Source organism: Barbus barbus, assembly GCF_936440315.1.
Source record: "Barbus barbus genome assembly, chromosome: 20".
Taxonomy (NCBI): Eukaryota; Metazoa; Chordata; class Actinopteri; order Cypriniformes; family Cyprinidae; genus Barbus; species Barbus barbus.
This window is the reverse complement of record NC_136748.1, coordinates 6,312,609-6,333,640: the sequence shown is the minus strand read 5'-3', so window position 1 is coordinate 6,333,640 and position 21,032 is coordinate 6,312,609. Positions and strand designations below refer to the sequence as shown.

At 38.5% G+C, this 21,032-nt stretch overlaps 1 protein-coding gene across 2 annotated transcripts in view; it reads right to left on the bottom strand.

Moving 5' to 3' along the window:
- LOC306886062 (disheveled-associated activator of morphogenesis 2-like) overlaps window positions 1-21,032 on the bottom strand; it is a 155,264-nt gene that overhangs the window by 33,991 nt on the left and 100,241 nt on the right. For both annotated transcript variants that reach the window (XM_079442926.1, XM_079442927.1), the window contains exons 4-5: window positions 14,961-15,035; window positions 4,599-4,693 (exon numbers count right to left, since the gene is read on the bottom strand). In XM_079442926.1, coding sequence (XP_079299052.1) covers window positions 4,599-4,693; window positions 14,961-15,035 — 170 coding nt within the window. The remainder of the gene's footprint in view (window positions 1-4,598; window positions 4,694-14,960; window positions 15,036-21,032) is intronic.

Genomic DNA, 21,032 nt, shown 5'->3' with positions numbered 1-21,032 from the left:
TAAAAAAAAATCTATATGTAATCATGCTAATTTTGGAAGAAAAATGTCACTCTTCGTGTGATATTGATTTACTATATGAAATGATATATATAATCTGCCCCTATATCTTCAATTTTGTGATTATTTTAAATGCATTTTAACAATCACTCAGTGAAAAAACGCACTATAAATGCGCGTGCACTAGTCTAATCTACTAGACTTCACGGCACTCTGTAGGAGTGTTTTGTTTGGTTTTTGGCTAAATACTGATAATGTCAAATCGCACATCGTTAAAACAACAATTACAATATTATCAAAGACCATATATATCGCACACCCTGCACCACTGTCTTTTTGGCTAATATGTGCAAAACCTTTTGCTAAACTGCCAATTGCTTCATTTTAACCACCAATGCAACGATGCAAGTATTTACCTTACCTCTACATGCTTGCGAAGGGTTAATGTCGAGATTTTATAAGCTGCTAGTTTGGTCTCCCTAGGCAAACACAGCTTACATTGCATAATAGAGCATAAACATGGCCAGGGGGTTCACTTCATTTCCTTCGAGTTCAACTTCAGCCGAATACAACAGGTCTGCACCACTAACGTCTGTCATGTCCGTCTGCATCTTTCTTGTGATTTTAGCACCAGTTTGTTCTCCTGCCCATTATTTACTGCTGTAGTTTCCAGGAAGTGATTTTTTTTTTACTCAGTAATTAATGTGTTTTAAAATGTTGCGAAGTACAATACTTCAAACAAAATATACTGAAGTAAAAGTAAAATTACAGATTTTAAAAATTACTTTAAAAAGTAGAAGTACACAAAAAAGCTACTCAATTACAGTAACGCGAGTAAATGTAATTCATTACTTTCCACCTCTGGAAAGATGTCATATGAAACACTAGATCTGGTGGTTTAAAAGGTTAAAGCTATTTAGGGTGATTTAACTGGTCTTAGAAATTGATTGTAAAGTCTTTAGTGAGCATTTGGGATAGTCATAACATGAGCAGTAAAATAAGCAATAAAATGAAGCCAGCTGAGCCTTGATAAAGTGCCTTACTGACCTGTTCACAGTCACACTCAGCCAGACTAAATGTGAACAAAAGCATGCACATGTGCAGTATTGCGTATCAGTTACAGTTCACCAGCCTGGAAACAGCAGCCAGGAGTGTGTAAATTACCCTGGAAGCTGAGCATGTAGGGGGCACAGGTGGTGTAGTACATTGTCCCTTTAAACCATTGCCAACACAAACCATGCCTCACAGGATGACTTCTGAGCTGCCTAAAGCTATCTCTCGTGCACTTTACTCTATTTTCTTTCAGTCATTGATGCTCACTGGACCTAGCTACTCTCACAGCACAGAGAGAAAAGCACAAACCCGCCCAAATGCTTAAAGCATTCAAGGTGCAATTTCCATAGCATTTGACAAATGTGAAAAAAAGAAGTTGAGTTCCACGTACTTGGACCTCTTTGAGGTCATATCATCAGTATTTTGAAACTTAATATTTGGTTATGAGAGAGAGGATGTCAGATTATTTACACAAACTGCAGAAGAGGGGGATATAGTAGCTGTTTCTTTATTGAAATCCCACTGACATTTCATCCTCAGCATAATAAGGCATTTTTGTCCAAACATAGCTAAAAACAATCCTTAAGCTGTACATACTTTCCGGTGACCTAAACTGAACCACAGTGTGTTTAGTTACATAACATTTTCCATGTCATAACAAATAAAAAATTTTAATCACCCCCTTAAAGCTGCAGAAAGTACTATCTCAGTAATTCAAAAGATCAATAGACATGTTGCCTCCATATCTCTTACTGACTTGACACAAGTAGCCTACTCTTCCCGATCTGAGCCCCTCATTGTGTTCAGGGTCTTCGGAAGGATGTTGCTTTGGAGTGACATTTTGTGTTGGCTGACCACAGTTTATATTAAAAATATCAAATTAAGAAAAGCTTGCCATCTGCACACTCCTTCCAGAATGTGGACTAAAAAAAACAAAAAAAAACAAGGTGGAGCACATGAAACTTAAGACAATATCCAAAAAAAGGGACAATTGGAGAACTTTCTTGCTGTGTGATGGCAGTGTAATACAAATACAAAATGTAATTATATGTCAAGAAGTCGAACCAGTTATTGTATGCACCACTTAGTAATGTTTACATGCATGAACAGTATGAGGTTAAGTGAAGACATTTTACATTACTAACTAATTTACTTCCTACATACTCAGCTCAACATGCTAAACTCACAAGTATGTAATTCCTTCACTAGCAAAGTACACAAAAACTTGGGGAGTAAGAAGAAAAATTAGAAGGATGGCACAGGGACTGAAGTGGCCAGGATGACACTGCTGTCTTCTCAAACTCTCACAAATACACCCATCATGCATCAAATAATAGATTAAGTAACTTGTGTGTTCATGGCACACATAAAAATCTCCTACAGTACTGAGCTATCGGAGCCAAATCATCATGGTGCCGCATTTATCTTCCTGCTTTCAGTGTTATTAACTGTAAGTGGCAGATTGTTTGCACTGAGTAATGGATGATACTTTTGTCTCAGCAGGCTAAGTGTCTACTGAGCAAAGATAGCAAGTGTATAAACACTCCTAGATCATTAATCAATGATAAAATGAGACACACAAGATTTTGAATAGTATTACCACACATTAGCACAGACTTTGACATGTCTTTTTCCCCCTCTGTTGACAAATTTCCTTTTTAAACAGGAAGTTGGGGCAGGATTTTTTATTTTATTTTTATGTTTTAAAAAATAGCCTTTACATCACATCTTGAGAAGTATTAAATGAGGGATAACAAATGTTAATAAAACAGAGGATCTTATTATCTTACACTAGCTATAGTAGTTAAACATCCCTCTGCGCTTGTTTTGATATTAATGAAAACATTCAAGAGATTGTGAAGCAAATATGGAGTGACATTGTTCCAGAAAATTATTTGACAACAGTAAACAGCTGTACAGTGCTAACCTTTTTTTTTTTTTTACCTGTGAACCTGATCCGCAAAGAGAGCTTTTACCTCTTTTTACTACTGTAGGTTATATCATATTTTTGCAAATGATCTGTTCTTCAAAAGGCTGTAATAACATCACAAATAAGGTTTGCTTGAGTTTTCATGTGGGCAGTGTTTGCACCATTTTCCATATTGGACAAAGCCAGTTACTGCATGACAGATGTGGATGTTACATCATCTAATTATGGCCCTTGTTAGATTTATAAGAGTGTAAAATGACTCATAAAGACATAAATTAGCTGATGGTAATAAAGTTACAACTGCAAAAACAGTATAATTGAATTAAACACTTAAAAATTGTATGGAAAAAAGTCTAGTTCTAGATTTAAAAAGCACTCGGGCTGACTTGTATTAATATATTTCACTATTAAATTGGATATTCAGTATTTTAATTTCCTTCTGCTCATTTAATTCCTGCATTGGCATTGATGAGGTGCAAAAAATACCTTCAAGCCTCAAAGCCAAATTTACATTAGCGGATTACATCCGAGACTCAGCTAGCTGCTGTCGAAGAACTTGTCATAAAAATTCATAGGTTACTTCTATTTGTAGCCAATAATTTTTTCATTGCTTTTAAATTACAGGCTGCTTGAGTTGTGTCCATCTTAGGCTACATTTACACAACAAAGATGAAGTCAAAAACGGAAAAAGTTTTTCCCTTGCGTTTTTAAAAAGTTTCACGCATACACGACAACGTTAACGATTCGTGTTTACACATATCCACGAAAACTGATATAAACGCTGTATTATCTACATACCTAACATGTACTACGCAAGCCCATGACGTCACCGTTTTCAAAGATTCCTGTACAGTTGTCTTGTAAACAAACAGGCAAAACGCATAAAAAGTTTCCAGTTTTTGGCTGAAAACATTGTCGGACCCTTACTTCACTCACAGTAGTTGTTGAAATTGCACTGCTGGGGTCACTCAGATGACACTGCATTTTATCTCTCTAAAGAACCAAGATCAAGAACCAAGATGTGGAAGCAGTTATTTTAACAGTCGGTCCTGTTTAAGTTGCCTTGATGTCTAGACGACTGTGTGTGTGTGTTCGTGTGTGACTGACAGCTTAGTCATTTCCTTTGTGACTCAGAGAAACAGCTCTGGTTCTGTTTGCCAGCAGTAATGAAAGAGACTCAAGACTAATGGTCTAAAGACAGCTTGGGCTTAATTTATCTCAAAGATACATTGATCTTTGAAGGGAAAAAAGATACTGGTGTCTCATTCTGACTGTTTTTATGTACAAAAAGTCCCAGGACTGAAGACAGGAAGCAGTCAGTCACTGTTTCAGCTAAATGAATGATATACAGCACTCAAATGTGTTCAGAAGTAGTGATCAACCAACATCAGACAGTAACAGACAAAGACGGATGCAGTAAAGTTCGCCTCCACGCCAATCCTCACATGGCAGAGACGTCCTAATCTGTAGAAAAGTGCACTTCCCACATAATCCAAGCCGGAATTAGTTGCCAATTAATTTGCTGAGAGCAGTTCTTTCAAATCAAGGTATTCACTCTTGACTCCTTGAACTGGACATCAGAATTATGGATCAGTATAAAGAATTAAGTTACTCTTACCTCATTGGTTGAGTCCGGAGGGCTGTCTTTAGATCCTCTACCACCTTGTTTCTCATCTCCATTTCCTCTTCATCAAAAACAAATAGTGTCTGCATCTGAAATACAGGTGATCTTTGTCAAACTTTTACTCTGGTTTTAAACAAATAAAACTGATCATGGCAGGTCAGGCATGCTTCAGAAAAGCAATAAACCATGTCCAGTCTAATGGTCAATTTTGAGATTTTTTCAGGCTAGTGGGAAATAAACACCCAAAATAAAAACTTAAGTACATTTTATTACACTTGCATCTGTAGAGTTAAATTACAATACATATATTTAAAGGGTGTTTTCTCAAAATTAGGTGTTTTTTTTAGCCCTAAATATATACATCAGAAATACTTACATAGACCAAACCTTCCAGTTTTATTCCTATCTACAAGCACTGAGCCTTAAATATCTACTTCAGTAGCACTTGCACACACCAAAACATTCAGTTTTATTCCTATTTATATGTTGAAAGATTGTATAGAGAGATTTGTACATGTATCATTTGCCTGGTTTATATAAAATTTCAAAATCAGAATCAGAATGAGCTTTATTGGCCAAGTATGTTTACACATACAAGGAATTTGTTGTAGTGACAGAAGCTCCACAGTGCAACAGAAAGACAGCAACAGGACAGGACACAGATAATAAAGAATAATACAAATATCCAAATAGGCAATGTATTATAGTTGTGTGTTCCACGTTTATTGTTGAGTGTTCATGAGATGGATTGCCTGAGGGAAGAAACTGTTCCTGTGTCTGGTCGTTCTGGTGTTCAGAGCTCTGTAGCCTCGACAGTTCAAAGAGGGAGTGTGCTGGATGTGAGGAGTCCAGAGTGATTTTGCCAACCTTTTGCTCACTCTGGATAAGTACAGCTCTTGGAGAGTGGGGAGGATTGTACCAATGATTCGCTCAGCAGTAAGGACTACCCTCCGTAGTCTTCTGAGGTCAGATTTGGTAGCTGAGCTGAACCAGACAGTTATTGAAGTGCAGAGGATGGATTCAATGATGGTGGAGTAGAACTGTTTCAGCAGCTCCTGTGGCAGGTTATACTTCCTCAGCTGGCGAAGAAAGTACAACCTCTGCTGGGCCTTTCTGACAATGGAGTCTATGTGAATATCCCACTTCAGGTCCTGAGAGATGGTGGTGCCCAGGAATCTGAATGACTCCACTGCAGTCACAGTGCTGTTCATAATGGTGAGTGGGGGGAGAGCATGGGGGGTTTCTCCTGAAGTCCAGTGTAGATAGTATTTATAGAGTTGTAACTTTTTAGTTTTAGTTACTTTTTCTTATTTGTAAGTCGCTTTGGACAAAAGCGTCTGCTAAATGACAAAAGTAAAAAAGTAAAGAGTGTAAAGACCATCGACTCTACCGTGCGACTCCACCGGGCAGGGACACCGGCAAGGGATAGTAGTAGCTTTTTATTAAATTTTTTCATTGATATGTTTATTATTGAAATGTTGTTGTTATATGCATGTGTTAATTTTATTTAATTTCTTTATTTTCTTAAATATGTGGGTAGATAGTATTTATAGAGTTGTAACTTTTTAGTTTTAGTTACTTTTTCTTATTTGTAAGTCGCTTTGGACAAAAGCGTCTGCTAAATGACAAAAGTAAAGTAAGTAAAGTAAGTAAGTCCATAATCATCTCCATAGTTTTGAGCTCCAGGTTGTTAAGACTGCACCAGACAGCCAGCTCCTGTCTGTAAGCAGACTCGTCACCGTCCTGGATGAGGCCGATCAGTGTGGTGTCGTCTGCAAACTTCAGTAGCTTGACAGAGGGGTCTTTAGAGATGCAGTCATTGGTGTAGAGGGAGAAGAGCAGTGGGGAGAGTACGCAGCCCCGAGGAGCTCCAGTGCTGATGGTACGAGTGCTGGATGTGAATTTACCAAGCTTTACTAACTGCTGTCTGTCTGTCAGGAAGCCGTTGATCCACTGACAGACAGAGGTGGGGACGGAGAGCTGGGTAAGTTTATTCTGAAGGGTTTCCGTGATGATGGTGTTAAAAGCGGAGCTGAAGTCCACAAACAGGATCCTCACAGTCCCTGGTCTGTCCAGATGATTCTGGATGAAATGCAGTCCCATGTTGACTGCATCATCCACAGACCTGTTTGCTCTGTAGGCAAACTGCAAGGGGTCCAGTAAGGGACCAGTGATGTCCTTCAGATAAGCCAAAACCAGTCTTTCAAATTATTTCATGGCTACAGACGTTAGAGCCACAGGTCTGTAGTCATTAAGTCCAGTAATTTTGGGTTTCTTTAGGACGGGGATGATGGTGGAGCGTTTGAAGCATGAGGGGACTTCACACAGCTCCAGTGATCTGTTGAAGATCTGTGTGAAGATGGGGGCCAGCTGGTCAGCACAGGATTTCAGACAGGCTGGTGACACACCATCTGGGCCTGGTGCTTTCCTTCTTTTGTTCTTTCTGAAGACCTGGCACACATCTTCTTCACTGATTTGAATTGTAGGTGTGGGGGAGAGGAGGGTTGCTGGAGGTGTTAATGGTTGTGTGGAGAGGTGTTCAGGGCAGGTGTGGGGTGATTTTTCAAAACGACAATAAAACTCGTTCAAGTCGTCTGTCAGTTGTTGATTCTGCAGAGTGCTGGGGGATGGTGTCTTGTAAATGGTGATAACCTTCATACCTTTTCACACTGAAGCAGGATCACTGGAAGATAATTTTTTACTTAGCTTGTCAGAATAATTCCTCTTTGCCACTCTGATCTCCTTTTCCAGTGTGTATTTGGCCTGTTTGTACAAGACTTTATTGCCCTTTCTGTAAGCATGTTTTTTGGCCTGACGGAGCTGTCTGAGTTTTGCAGTGAACCATGGTTTGTCATTGTTGTAGATTAGATGAGTCCTGTTAGGAATGCACATATCCTCACAGAAACTGATATAAGATGTTACAGTCTCTGTGAGCTCGTCCAGATCGATGGCAGCGGCTTCAAAAACAGACCAATCAGTGAGAGAGAAACAGGCTTGTAGATCCTGCTCTGTTTCATTAGTCCATCTTTTAACAGTTCTTAATACAGGCTTTGCAGATTTAAGTTTCTGCCTGTAGGTCGGAATAAGATGAACCAAACAGTGATCAGAGAGTCCTAAAGCTGCTCGTGGAACCAAGTGATATGCATCCTTTATTGTTGTGTAACAGTGATCCAATATATTGGATTTATATCCATTTAGCCAGGTTTCCATGAAACACAGAGCAGCAGAGTTAGAAAAACCGTTTTGTTGGGTAGAGAGTGGAGATTCGCCAGATGGATGCTAGGCAACGACATTCGAAATCCGCGCTGACGAAGCTTCACGAGCGCGCTGGCTCACTTCCCCCGCCTGCGCCTCCTGTAGCGTTTAACCAGAGCTACGGCTCCGCCAGCTACAATGTCCATCAAAACGTCCGAAAAATCAAAATCCGATAAAGGATTTTGTGGTGTGTTCTCTGCCGAATGTTCAGCAGGTCATCCCTGGTAAAATTGATCATATTTGAAAAACAGGAAAAACAAACAAAAACAGTACAAACACTTAAGAGCAACGCACAATAGCTGCCATCAGCGGCACCATCTTAGTTAAAATTTTATTCCTAAAATAAAATTTGCCCCTTTTTGGGTGGAAGCAAAAACACTCTGGTTTCATGTGTCTTTAAATGCAAATACTAAGGTGGCTGAGAACTGCAAAACAAATCACAATTCTGAAAACAAAATGACAAATTACAAACACAAAGGCAAATCTAAAAATTTTTATAATTCAGAAATCAGAACAACAATTCCGAAAACATTATAACAAGTCAGAAAACACAATGACAAATCCAAGTATAGGTAAAGGGGGTGTTTCTCAATTATTGGGCATTTTCAAACCGTGATAGGCGTTTTTTAACTCTCCAATCATAAAAGTACAGAAGCCCTGAGGCTATGCATTGCTATTTTCCTTTTATTTCAATCTGGTTTCCGAGTGCATCACAGCACAGAGACAGTGCTCATTAAGATAATAAATGATATTCGCTTTAATTCTGATTCTGGCAAAATATCAGTGCTGGTACTACTAGATCTTAGTGCTGCATTTGACACTGTCGATCATAACATACTTCTAGAAAGACTGGAAAACTGGGTCAGGCTTTCTGGGATGGTAGTCAAATGGTTCAGGTCATACTTAGAAGGGAGAGGTTATTATGCGAGTATAGGAGAGCATAAGTCTAAGTGGACGGCCATGACATGCGGAGTCCCACAAGGCTCAATTCTAGCACCGCTCTTGTTTAGCTTGTATATGCTCCCACTAAGTCAGATAATGAGGAAGAACCAAATTGCCTATCACAGCTATGCTGATGATACCCAGATTTACCTATCCTTATCTCCAAATGACTATAGTCCCATTGACTCCCTCTGCCAATGCATTGATGAAATTAACAGTTGAATGTGCCAAAACTTTCTTCAGTTAAACAAGGAGAAAGCTGAAGTCATTGCATTTGGAAACAAAAAAAGAAGTTCTCAAGGTGAATGCATACTTGACTCTAGGGGTCAAACAACTAAAAATCAAGTCAAAAATCTTGGGGTGATTCTGGAGAAAGACCTTAGTTTTAGTAGTCATGTCAAAGCAGTAAATAAATCAGCATACTATCATCTCAAAAACATTGCAAGAATTAGATGTTTTGTTTCCAGTCAAGATTTGGAGAAACTTGTTCATGCCTTTATCACCAGCAGGGTGGACTATTGTAATGGTTTCCCAAGAAGACCATTAGACAGCTGCAGCTCATCCAGAACTCTGCTGCCAGGATTCTGACTAGAACCAGACAATCTGAGCATATCACACCAGTCTTCAGGTCCTTACACTGGCTTCCAGTTACATTTAGGATTGATTTTAAAGTTCTTTTACTCATTTATAAATCACTCAATGGCCTAGGACGCAAATACATTGCAGATATGCTCACTGAATATAAACCTAACAGACCACTCAGATCATTAGGATCGAGTCAGTTAGAAAAACCACAAAACAAGGGGAGTCTGCTTTTAGCTATTATGTCGCCCGCAGTTGGAACCAGCTTCCAGAAGAGATCAGATGTACCAAAACATTAGCCACGTTTAAATCCAGACTCAAAACTCATCTGTTTAACTGTGCATTTGTTGAATGAGCACTGTGCTACGTCCGAACTGATTGCACTGTATTTTATGTATAATCATTTTCTATCCTTAACTGTTTTAAATTCATTTTAAATCAGTTTTTATATCATTTTAATGACTGTTTCACTTTATTTTATGTAAAGCACTTTGAATTACCACTGTGCATGAAATGTGCTATATAAATAAACTTGCCTTGCCTTGCCTTTTTTCATTCTTGTTTTTCTCATTAGTACGAACTGTTTTCTTGTGTCTAGAACACAATAAAACAGGAAGTTGTCAAGATCATGTGAAATAAAAAAATTAAAAAAGCAATGCTTTATGCCTATAGACATATTTTACTCCTGGATACATTTTCATTGTGAATTTGACAGATGATAATTATTGTAGCCTAGTCCAACCTCAAATCAGTTACTGACTAATGTCGGTGATTGCAATTAAGGATAAGGTCAGACAAATGAGAAATAAATGCGTGTGTAAAGTATAGACTGCAAACAGTAGCTATCTTTAATAATTCTTTAATAAATCATATTTCGCCTTCTCGTGCTATAAGATTTCTTTGAACACTTTCTTTGAAGCCCATATTTATAATACATTATAAGGGTATTTTTAAGGCATTATAATGAAGGCATAATGCATTATAAAAAAATCTTATAATATGTTACATCATCTTATGAACATTCATAAGAACAGTTTTAATGTATTATAATATTTACTTATTTGTGGTTATAGCTTTTAAGAGTATGATGATTTATAACACCGTGAACACATTGCATCCATTTAAGTTACAATGGATTATATTTCTCATAGTTATAATGTATTATAAGTCTCATATCTTGCCATCTTTCTTATGCTACTTTACTAAAAGCAATCAAAGACCACTTATAAGTATAGTAATAATAATAGTCATTTTGTTTTCTCAAACAGCCATAAAATTAGATATCAGATCAGATGAATGTGTAATATGACGCATTTGCTTTGAACTATTTTATTGTAAAATAATTGATTGCAATATTGTTTAACCTAACATATAAACATTGCATTTTTTTTTTTTTTTTATAATTTACAAGCTCACATCAAAATTAATATTAGCCTCATAGGGAACACTCAAATAACACTACACCTAACCACTTACAAGCAGGGCCAGATTAACACTTTGTTGTACCCTGGGCAACAATATTCAAGGGCCCCATCATCACGACCCCAGGATCACCATGATATGGTCATATATAGAATATATTACTGTAATATACAGTAAATATACTCAATACTTCAAATCCTAACGGTCATCATATTTTGATTTACAAATATTTGAATGCTCATAGAACTACAAATGCACTACTATGTCCCCTATCAAAGACATTCACTCACATATGATGCTATGAAAACAAAACACATCAGCATCTGTATAATCTGGTAAAATTGACCTACTACATTGAGAGGGAGGGAAGTATCCTTCATTTTCACAAAAAATGAAGGCAGCGGCTATTTGCACTAAGTGTAAATAGCGATAGACGCTATTTATACTACTTATTGCAAATAGTGGCAATTATCTGCACCTCAGTATTGTAGTACATTATAAAACAGTACGCAATAATAACGTACTGAGTGTCAATTATCATTTTAATTCAAATTTATTAAATGGATGCCACCTTATTGGGACAATAAAGCCCTCCCTACACCTACCCTACCCCTACCCAATACTTTATTTTCAACTTTTTGATTATTTCCTTAATTTTTATTGAAAATAAATGCCTTTCTGATGCGATATGAGATTTGAAAAGGGAGAAAAAAATGTTTGGCAAAAGGTGGGATCGAACTCGGGTCGCTCGCGTCAAAAAGCATGCGCCTTACCATCTACGCCACTGAAACTGACGTTAAATTCGCTTCTTTTTTTAATGTTGACTAACACGTTAGTGGGCGGAGTTAGTGTAAATAGCCTTTGCCAACAAGATGGGCTATTTGCACTTAGTGTAAATAGACACTCCGAAAAAGGAATAGATAAGCAACCACTTTCAAACCATCGTTTATTTAACAACACTTATTCCCAATAGAAATGTATGGAATTTATAGAGCTATCACAGAAGACAAGGCAATCAAGTTATTAGTTATTATCCGGGCTGTAAACGTAAGCTACCGCAGGCGGTGTAGAAAAGTCCTGGCTAGCTAAGTTATCCTCGTCGTTGACGGAAGCGGACTTAACAGAACTGTCGGCAACATTAACAGGAGTGAAGAAATTACCTATTTTAGGTATACACTTTAAATTTTCAGCGTTTCTGATGTCCTTCTCCTTTTTTAATTTTCGCTTCACGCTCCCACTTAGCTTCTCCATTGTGTCTGATTTTTTTTTTTCTGTTGTAGCAACGCCTGACATTACGTAACGCGCTCGGCGTAACCTTTGACCCACCTCATGCGGACTGACCAATGAGGAGAGGGTCTTTCACTTGAGGCCCTCTCTTCATTGGTCAGTCCGCATGAGACTGACTCTCAACCGCTCTCATCTCAAGTTTAAAGTCATAGGCAGCGCAGCATATCTCTGTGCAGCGCAAAAGCCCGGGTGGACAGTTTGTTAAATATAAAGCGGGAGATTACAGATACAGTATTTTGCTCGTGCCCTTGCTGTCCTGGGCCCTTTAGATGTCGTGGGCCCCTGGGCAATTGCCCAGTTGCCCATATGGTTAATCCGGGCTTGCTTACAAGATGTAGTAAGATCTTGTGCAGATCTTAAGTAAATAATGTCAAAAGATATAGTCCATTATAAATGTAAAAGTAGATTTAATATGGTGTTCATTATAAATAATCATAATCTTAAACGTTATAACCACAAATGCGTAAGCATTATAATGTATTATAATTGTTGTTATGATGATTTATAAGATTATATAACATATTATAAGGTTTTTATAATGCATTATGCCTTCATTATAATGCCTTAAGAATACCCTTATAATGTATTATAAATATGGGCTTCATAGAAAGTATTACCCTTTTCTCAAGACTTATTTTGCAGATTGTTTTGCACATCTCGGCCACTGTAAAATACTGCCCCCAGTCCCCTTTTCCAGAAGAGGGCTGTGCTTGGCAGCTCACGCAACAAATAAAACATTTGATAAATTTTCATCTCTAAAATGTTCACACTCACGTGACCTTCCAGTTCTTCATTATCATGAAAAGTTTATTCTTTGTGTTTAAAACATCTTGTCAGTTTAAACTTCTTAAATATGGTTTTCTGAGCGTGCACACACAAAGTGCATGCACAAGGAGCCAGCTCTTTTGTGTCAACTGTCATAAACACACAAAATTCACATAAACACAGTCGGTTATGTCTGTGAATGTAAACAGCTGCATGTGTAGCGATATACAGTATTAGATGTGTGAACTCAACCAGGCCCCACTCTAGGGATGGGCGATATCTTATCGTTTGCGATATACCGTTGAAAATTCTCCTCACGATAAAAATTTGTCTCCTCACGATAATAACGATAAGTCTAGTTGATGACGTAGTTTTGTACGCGCCCGATTCACTGTTCACGTGCGGAGTGAAAACAAGCATGGCGGAAGGCGGACGTGAGGCTGACAGTGCGTTCACACCGGACGCGACTTGCGCGAATAAATCGCGCTATTCGCGCGTGGTTGGACGCGTGAACATTTTGGGTTTACTCGCTTCATTCGCGCGTGAAATTCACTGCACAAGAGATGCGAATTCGCGTCATGGGCGGGGCTTCTGCCAGGCGCACATGTATGACTGCCACAGAGAGCATAATATAGAATTTCGCTCTAAACGCTCAATTCGCGCTGCGTCATTCGCGCGAATTGCGCGGCAGGATGTCTATTCGCGTCTTTGCATTGACTTAACATGTAAATCATTCGCGCTTAACGCTTCAGTCGCGTCTGGTGTGAACGCACCATGAGGAGGAGCTTGTTGTTACTCGAGGAGCTACCTCCACAATTTGCAACTGGTTTGGTTACAGAAAATCAGATGAGGAGCAAACTACCGTAATATGCAAAGTGTACAGAAAAATGGTGGTTACAAAGAGTGGAAAAACGTCCAATTTGAATTTGACATAAAAGATGCCATACTTTTAATAGTTAGAAAAATGCCATTACAAAGGTAAAAACAAAAGTTTCAAGTTAATTGCATTAATAATACTATATGAAATAATCTTAATCTTTAAAACTTAATTTATATATATATATATATATATATATATATATATATATATATATATATATATATATATATATATATATATGTGTGTGTTTATATGTATAAATATATATATATATATTATCGTCATTTGTATCGTTATCGCAATAATTACCTGAAATTATCGTGATAAATTTTTTAGGCCATATCGCCCATCCCTACCCCACTCCCTCTTTTTTTTTTTGCTTATGCCTTGGGCAGGAATTATTTCAATGAGGGATATTGTGATGTGTATGTTCTAAGAAGAAAACTCAGGACTGCAATCAAAGCATTTGAGGTAGTTCAGAAAGGGTGTTTACTGATACAGAAATGAACTCCCTTTGGAGTGGAGTTTGTGCTTTGTATCTTTGCAGACCGTTTGCATGCACAAACAGGGCCATTTTTCACTGTAGGAGGTTGAAAATGCAAAAAAGCATAGAACCCCTTTAACTAACAGCTGTTATTTTTCAATGCAGTCTGACCATAAAAACTGTATCATATCTCTCTATCAAGGCCTTGATTGCTAAAGCATTTAAGATGACAATAATGAAGATAATTTGCGTGGACATGATGTACTAGAGCAAGGCTGGGAATCCACTGTTTAAAGAGAGATTATTCCATTAAACCAAAACAATAACCAACAAACATCTGCAAAATCAGTTGAACTATTATCAATGTGTGTTGTCAGGGGCAGCTTACATCTGCAAGGTAGCTTAATAATATATTACAGTTCTATAAGGACATTTTGACATCACTGAAAACGTGCATGAATGAGATTTTGCTAGCATGAATCAACTAAAATAATATCACTAAAATATTTTGCCAACTAGTCTCACATAATAGTTTAAAAAAAGACAGACATTCAAAAAAAGCAGATTTATAGTCTGAATCATATTTATAACTTGTGGGCTTGCAAATGTTTTGGTCAATTTTTATTCAGTATTAATTTTTCCTCCACATTCATTTGTGTCCAAATCAGATTTTATCACAAAAGGTGCAAAAGTTTGCTGTGCATGTTAGAAACATAAAGGTAATAAAGGAAGTACTTACAGCTGCCATGGAGTTGATGCGATCAATATAGTAATCAGGCCAGCTGGTAGCAAGCTTGTTGGGGTCCTCTTGTTCCTAAGAAATGAACACAGGATAAAGTCATTTAAATTCTATTTTAAGAAACACAGGATTTTCGCAAATAACTAAGCTAAGGGTTGAAAGGGTGTACGCTTACCACCATTGTCCCTGTAGGCATGACTTGTGTCCCTATAACAAGGGTACTATAAGTAAATGTGTCTAATAAATGATTGTTCAATAGACCACAGCAACTTATTTGTTTATTTGTTGTCCAATCAGTCCACCAGTTGGTAACCGCCCCAACAGAATCTGTGAGTTGATACAATATTTGGATACTTAAAACAATATCTGATTGTTTGGTGGTTCAAAATTAATAATCAAAATTCAAATAATAATGTTGTTATCTATAATGCTTTCCATGTTTATTTAGATTTATATCATTTTAACATAAATTACCTGTTTAAATACAAAAAATAAAATGCTATTAATAAAATGTGGATTTATTAATCTACCACAATTTACTACAAATTAAGAATGATGACACACTATTTAATTGATTCTATATTTGAATAATTGTTTTGTTTTTTATGCTTCATATCACAGGTTCTGCTATTTTCTATTTTTCAGCAAATGTTTGATGGGACAAAACATTTTAAGCACTGGTTTATGATGGGTAATAGTGATATTTGAACTGACATTGTCTAGAAAATGTCTACAAAAATAATGGAAAACTCCAAATATGTTTTCTAGTAACAAATACTGTAGTTAGGTATATCTTTTTCATGCGGAATATTAGTTTTTATACAAGATCAACATGACCAATGGATTAGGCAATCTGTAATAACATTCCATAGACATTTGAAGAATAAATACATCTAATATTAATTAAGCTGTTAGCATGATTTATTTCAAAAGAATGTGTCTGGGATTCTAGATTCTTGATTTATTTGTTCACAACATTGTATCAATTAATTAATGACATGAAAAAGAATCAACTTGGCATTGCACTCCTCCCTCAGGGGATGGCACAGTGATCTGATGGCTTGGCACACGTCTAAACTGTGTCAGTATTAACCAGGGAAATTTCCAAACAACTTAAGTGACTATATCTCTGTTTACAGAGCAGACTGGCAAACTGTAAAAAAAAAAAAAAAATGTAATCATGGCGCTTTGGAGCCTGAGGTCTGGATTAGTCTTTGTTTTTAACAATATTCTGACTTCCTTGTGTATTACATTCTGATTGTCTTTTCAGTTTAAATATTTTAGTTCAGTTTCTTGTGTCACTAACATAGGGGTCAATCTGAGCTCAACCTATCTTGATGTTTATCAGGTAATTTAGTTGCTGCGGTAAACATGAACTAATTTTTTCCTGCTGCCTTCCTACAGTAAGTGTGGGTTGTGTTCTGTGATGGTTGGCTGCAAAAGTAATAAAGTAATGAAACAGCATTCTTTTTGAATTCAATTTTCCTACCACTAAGCTGTTTGTTTGGATCTTGCAGGGGTTTAACTTTTACATTTCACACGAAACATGCTTTCCTGTGCAACAGAGAGACATAATATGTCTAAAGCCCGATTCGGACGGTAATTGTTTCTCATATGGACGTCTGTAAAAATAAATTTACATATCACCTCAGTGATAAAACTCATGGATTCGGACGATTATTTATTCACAGTGGAGGAGCGAGTTCAGTGATCCTGCGAACGCACTGCTCACGACGCCAGTCACATGATTGTGTGCTGTAAATAAAATACATTTTATTTACAAATTTATTCTTATTATTGTGGAAAATGTATTTAAAAATACTTATGTAAAATGTATTCTTATTATTCCAAGCATATTTTATAATGTATAATCATATTTATTATTTGATTATTTAAATCTCCTGTTTAAAAATAGGAAAATACACGCTATAGTTGTATATAACTATACGCGATATATATCCGTTTATAATACACATTTATAAAGACCCACTTCGAATGTTTACGTGCTTTTCTTCTCTTTCTGTTCTCACTCGCTGTGGTGGAGCAGTCATGAAGTATTCTTCTTTTAAATACTTTCCAGCATTTCAGAAATAAATATGTATGCAAATTACACCGAAGTACAACAGTTACCGTACGGTGTTCGGGAGTGTTCAAAAAGGGTTTAAACGCTGAATTTTGAATCTATTTCTTCTCGTAAACTCAGAGATGTGGATTCGGACGGCGATTAAATTAAAACACAACCTTGGTGTTTGTCAAAAAACAGTAGGTAATTTGGCCGGGGATTTTTACGGGGGTGGTGAGAGAAAAACACCATCGTCCTGGATTCGGATGGCAATTAAATCACCAACTACCCCCTGTATATGGTGACAATCACTTACGTCCCCCTGAGAAACAATTACCGTCCGAATTGGGCTTAAGATGGCACTTATCATAAATCAAGTCGTGGCCTAATGGTTCATAAATCATAAACCAAGGGAAGTTGTGGCCTGATGGTTAGAGAGTCGGACTCGTAATCCAAAGGTTGCGGGTTCGAGTCTCAGGCCGGCAGGGATTGTAGGTGGGGGGAGTGAATGTCCAGCGCTCTCTCCACCCTCAATACCACGACTGAGGTGCCCTTGAGCAAGGCACTGAACCCCCAACTGCTCCCCGGGCGCCGCAGCATAAATGGCTGCCTACTGCGAGTAGTATGAGTAGTATCACCATACTTGGCCGTATTTCACTTCACTTTAACCTTTTAAATATCGGACCTAGCTTTGTGTACTACACACCACAACACACTGACAAAACAACAACAACCTAGGATGTATAACTTGCAATCAGATCCAATCAACTTGGAACTTTCCTTTCAGTGTGTTCAACACCAGAGTAGAACAATGCTGGACCTCAGCACAACAGCTTGGCCTGGACCTCAATCCTGTGATTTGTTTTTCTGAGCTAAACGTATTGTTTCAACCAGAATGCTCAGTTTAAAGACTTCACATTCTTATCATCTGCAGTCGCAAATCATGTCACATTGCTCAGAACATTTACCCTGGCCAGCTCAAGAAGGTTATTACAATGCTCTAATTTCCATGTCCGGAACAAATAAAAAGTGATGGAAAGAACGGTCATGCTCGAACTAAGGTCAGCACAGTAGTGAACTGCTCCTTTTGTGTATCATATTTGTAGGCTACTATCAAAGGAGCAACAGAGGAGGTAACAATAATAAACACGATGTTGGCCAGCAGATTCCCAGTATGGGTCAAACACAGTTTAGAGAAGAAAACCAAACAAAAGTCTAGGGGTTGTGCGCACATTTATTATGTGAAAGTTTAAACTTATAGAGAGGTAGACTGATGCTCCTTTGAGACTTTGTCTGACACATCCATCCTTACTGTGAGTGTGTAAACAGTTTAAATCAGCAATATTTGTGAATCACCATCATGTAAAACAAATTAAAATGTGTAAATTGTAAAATTAAAAAAGCATGTGCATATATTATTACAAATGCAAGTGAATCAGCATGTTTTGTGGACTGAATTACAGACAAAATTATATGTATGTATTTGTGTAAGGTTTTGTGCAGATACAAAACTGTTTAATAATGTGGTGTATTTTACTGTAAGCAGTTATGCATTGCATCATTCATTTGTGGGAGCTTTTAATACTGCAAAATTGACTTGAACAGACAGAGATGATGAAACTCATCTATTTCAAAATTATAAACATGATTCAAAATTATAAACATGATCTAACTTTTAATATTCATACACTGTAAAAATTTCAGACCTCGCCAACAAATTTTCTAGTGACTGATTACATCTAAATTTTTCCATTGGCCCAATTGAATTTCTGCTAACTGAATTTTATCAATTGTGGCAACAGTCTGTTCAAATTGGCTCAATGAAAAATAATATGTTGAGCCAATTGGGAAAAAGGAAGTCTACCAAACCAAGTTATTGGCCCAGTTAAATATTTTAAATAGTAGTAGCATACATTTTTTGTTTTACCTAATTTAAAAATGTATATTGGTAAATGTATAGTGCTAAAGCAACCTTACTGAATTGTTCATTCCGTTGTCCCAAAAGGAAAGAAAAAATTAAATGACGATACACTAAACACTGCCACATTTTAATACTTTTAATGAACTAACTATACAACAATATTGTGAAAAGACCTTAAAATTATAAATTCATTAAAATTTTCTACACATGCATTTTAATTCTCATAAGATACACAAAGCTGATGAATTGCACCTTATACAATAATACATTCACAAACCTGCAAAAATTTCGAAAACACCATAAAATAATAATTTAATAAATAATAGTAATAATTTATTTGAGGTTACTTCAACCAGTGTTTAGGTTAATGTCACTGAATATTACCATTCTCACAAAAGGTACTCTGAGCTCATGAAACTGCATCTTACACGTCATATGTTTGCCAAAAAAACTCATAAGAGGACTTTGAGGTTAAAATTCTGTCATTAATTACCCTCATGTCGTTCCACATCAATAAGCCCATTGTTTCATCAAAAATATCTTAATTTGTTTTCTGAAGATGAACAAAGGTCTTATGGGTTTGGAACAACATGAGGGTAAGTAATTAATGACAGAATTTTCATGTTTGGTGTGACGAGCGTCCCGATTACTCATCAGCGTTGCCCTGGAGATAGAGGAGAAACACCTGCTCCTGCTCATCACGGCTGGATCGCTCACACCTGAAGCTCGTCAGCCCGCGGCCAGATAAGCCGTGCGTGGCTAGGAGTCTGGTTGAGAGACATCTCCCAACAAGCTGAGAACTAATGTGCCGTCCTCTTCTAATTTTGCAGATCCCAGCGAGTGAGCGATCCTGCCCTGCCACAAGCACCGTACAGACGCACTGCCCTGGGAAGAAAGCGCACCAAGAAGAGCACCACAGCACCTCAGCCACCTCGATCGCCTCCTCCGTGCCCTACCGCGCATGTATCGACAAGCTGTTGGCATGAGGGATCCCACGATACGGGCAGCGCCATCAGTCTCGTCAAGGCGGGTGTCCTCCCTCCCCGCTACGAGATAAAAGGAAGACTTCCTATTACCTGTGTTCATGGAGATACCCGGGAAGTCCCAGTACGACGGGTATCTGTGGCCACGTCCGTTGGCTCCTGGCCCCTAGAGGTGGGCCTCGTCAAGGATTTGCCCGTACCGGTACTACTGGGACGAGACTGGCCGGGACTTGATGCCCTCTTGAGCGCCGCTACACAGCCTGCTAGCCCAAGCGGGGGCCGCCCTGGACGGCAACCGACGAAGAGGCCCAGCCGCCGTCCCGTTCTCCTAGCCTCCGACAGTGGGAGAGATGGTGAGTCCCCTTCCCAAAATCCTAACCTTTTCTATGATGTCTACCAACAGGTTGTGGGCGGGGGCTCATTTGGCCGAGCCCAGCGAGAGGACGACAGGCTAAAACATTGTTGGAGACAGGTGTGCATCTTAGAGGGGAAGGACGTCCGGCCAAAGCCCCATCCTCTGCCCCACTTTGTCGTGGAGAACGGCCTGCTCTACTGTGTCGCCCAGCGGAGGGGGGAGGAAAAAAAAACTGCTGGTGGTTCCAAGACCGAAGGCGGAGACAGTCCTACACTTGGCACACGCCCATCCGCTGGCAGGACACCTCGGCGCGGCCAATACTATTCAACGCATCCGTGACCGGTTCCACTGGCCTGGCCTGGAGGCCGATGTGAAACGCTTCTGTCAGGCCTGCCCAACGTGCCTGAAGACATCGCCCAGGCCACCTCCCCCCTCGCCGCTCATCCCGCTACCCATCATAGAGGTGCCCTTCGAGCGTATCGGGATGGATCTAGTGGGGCCGTTGCCAAAATCAGCCCGGGGGCATGAACACATCCTAGTCGTCGTTGATTATGCCACCCGGTACCCCAAAGCCATACCCCTCCAGAAAGCCACGGCCAAAAACATCGCCCACGAGCTGTTCCTTCTGTTTAGCCGGGTCGGGATCCCGACGGAGATCCTGACCGATCAGGGAACACCGTTCATGTCCCGGCTAATGGCTGATCTCTGCCGGCTGCTCCGGGTAAAGCACATGCGGACCACCGTATACCAT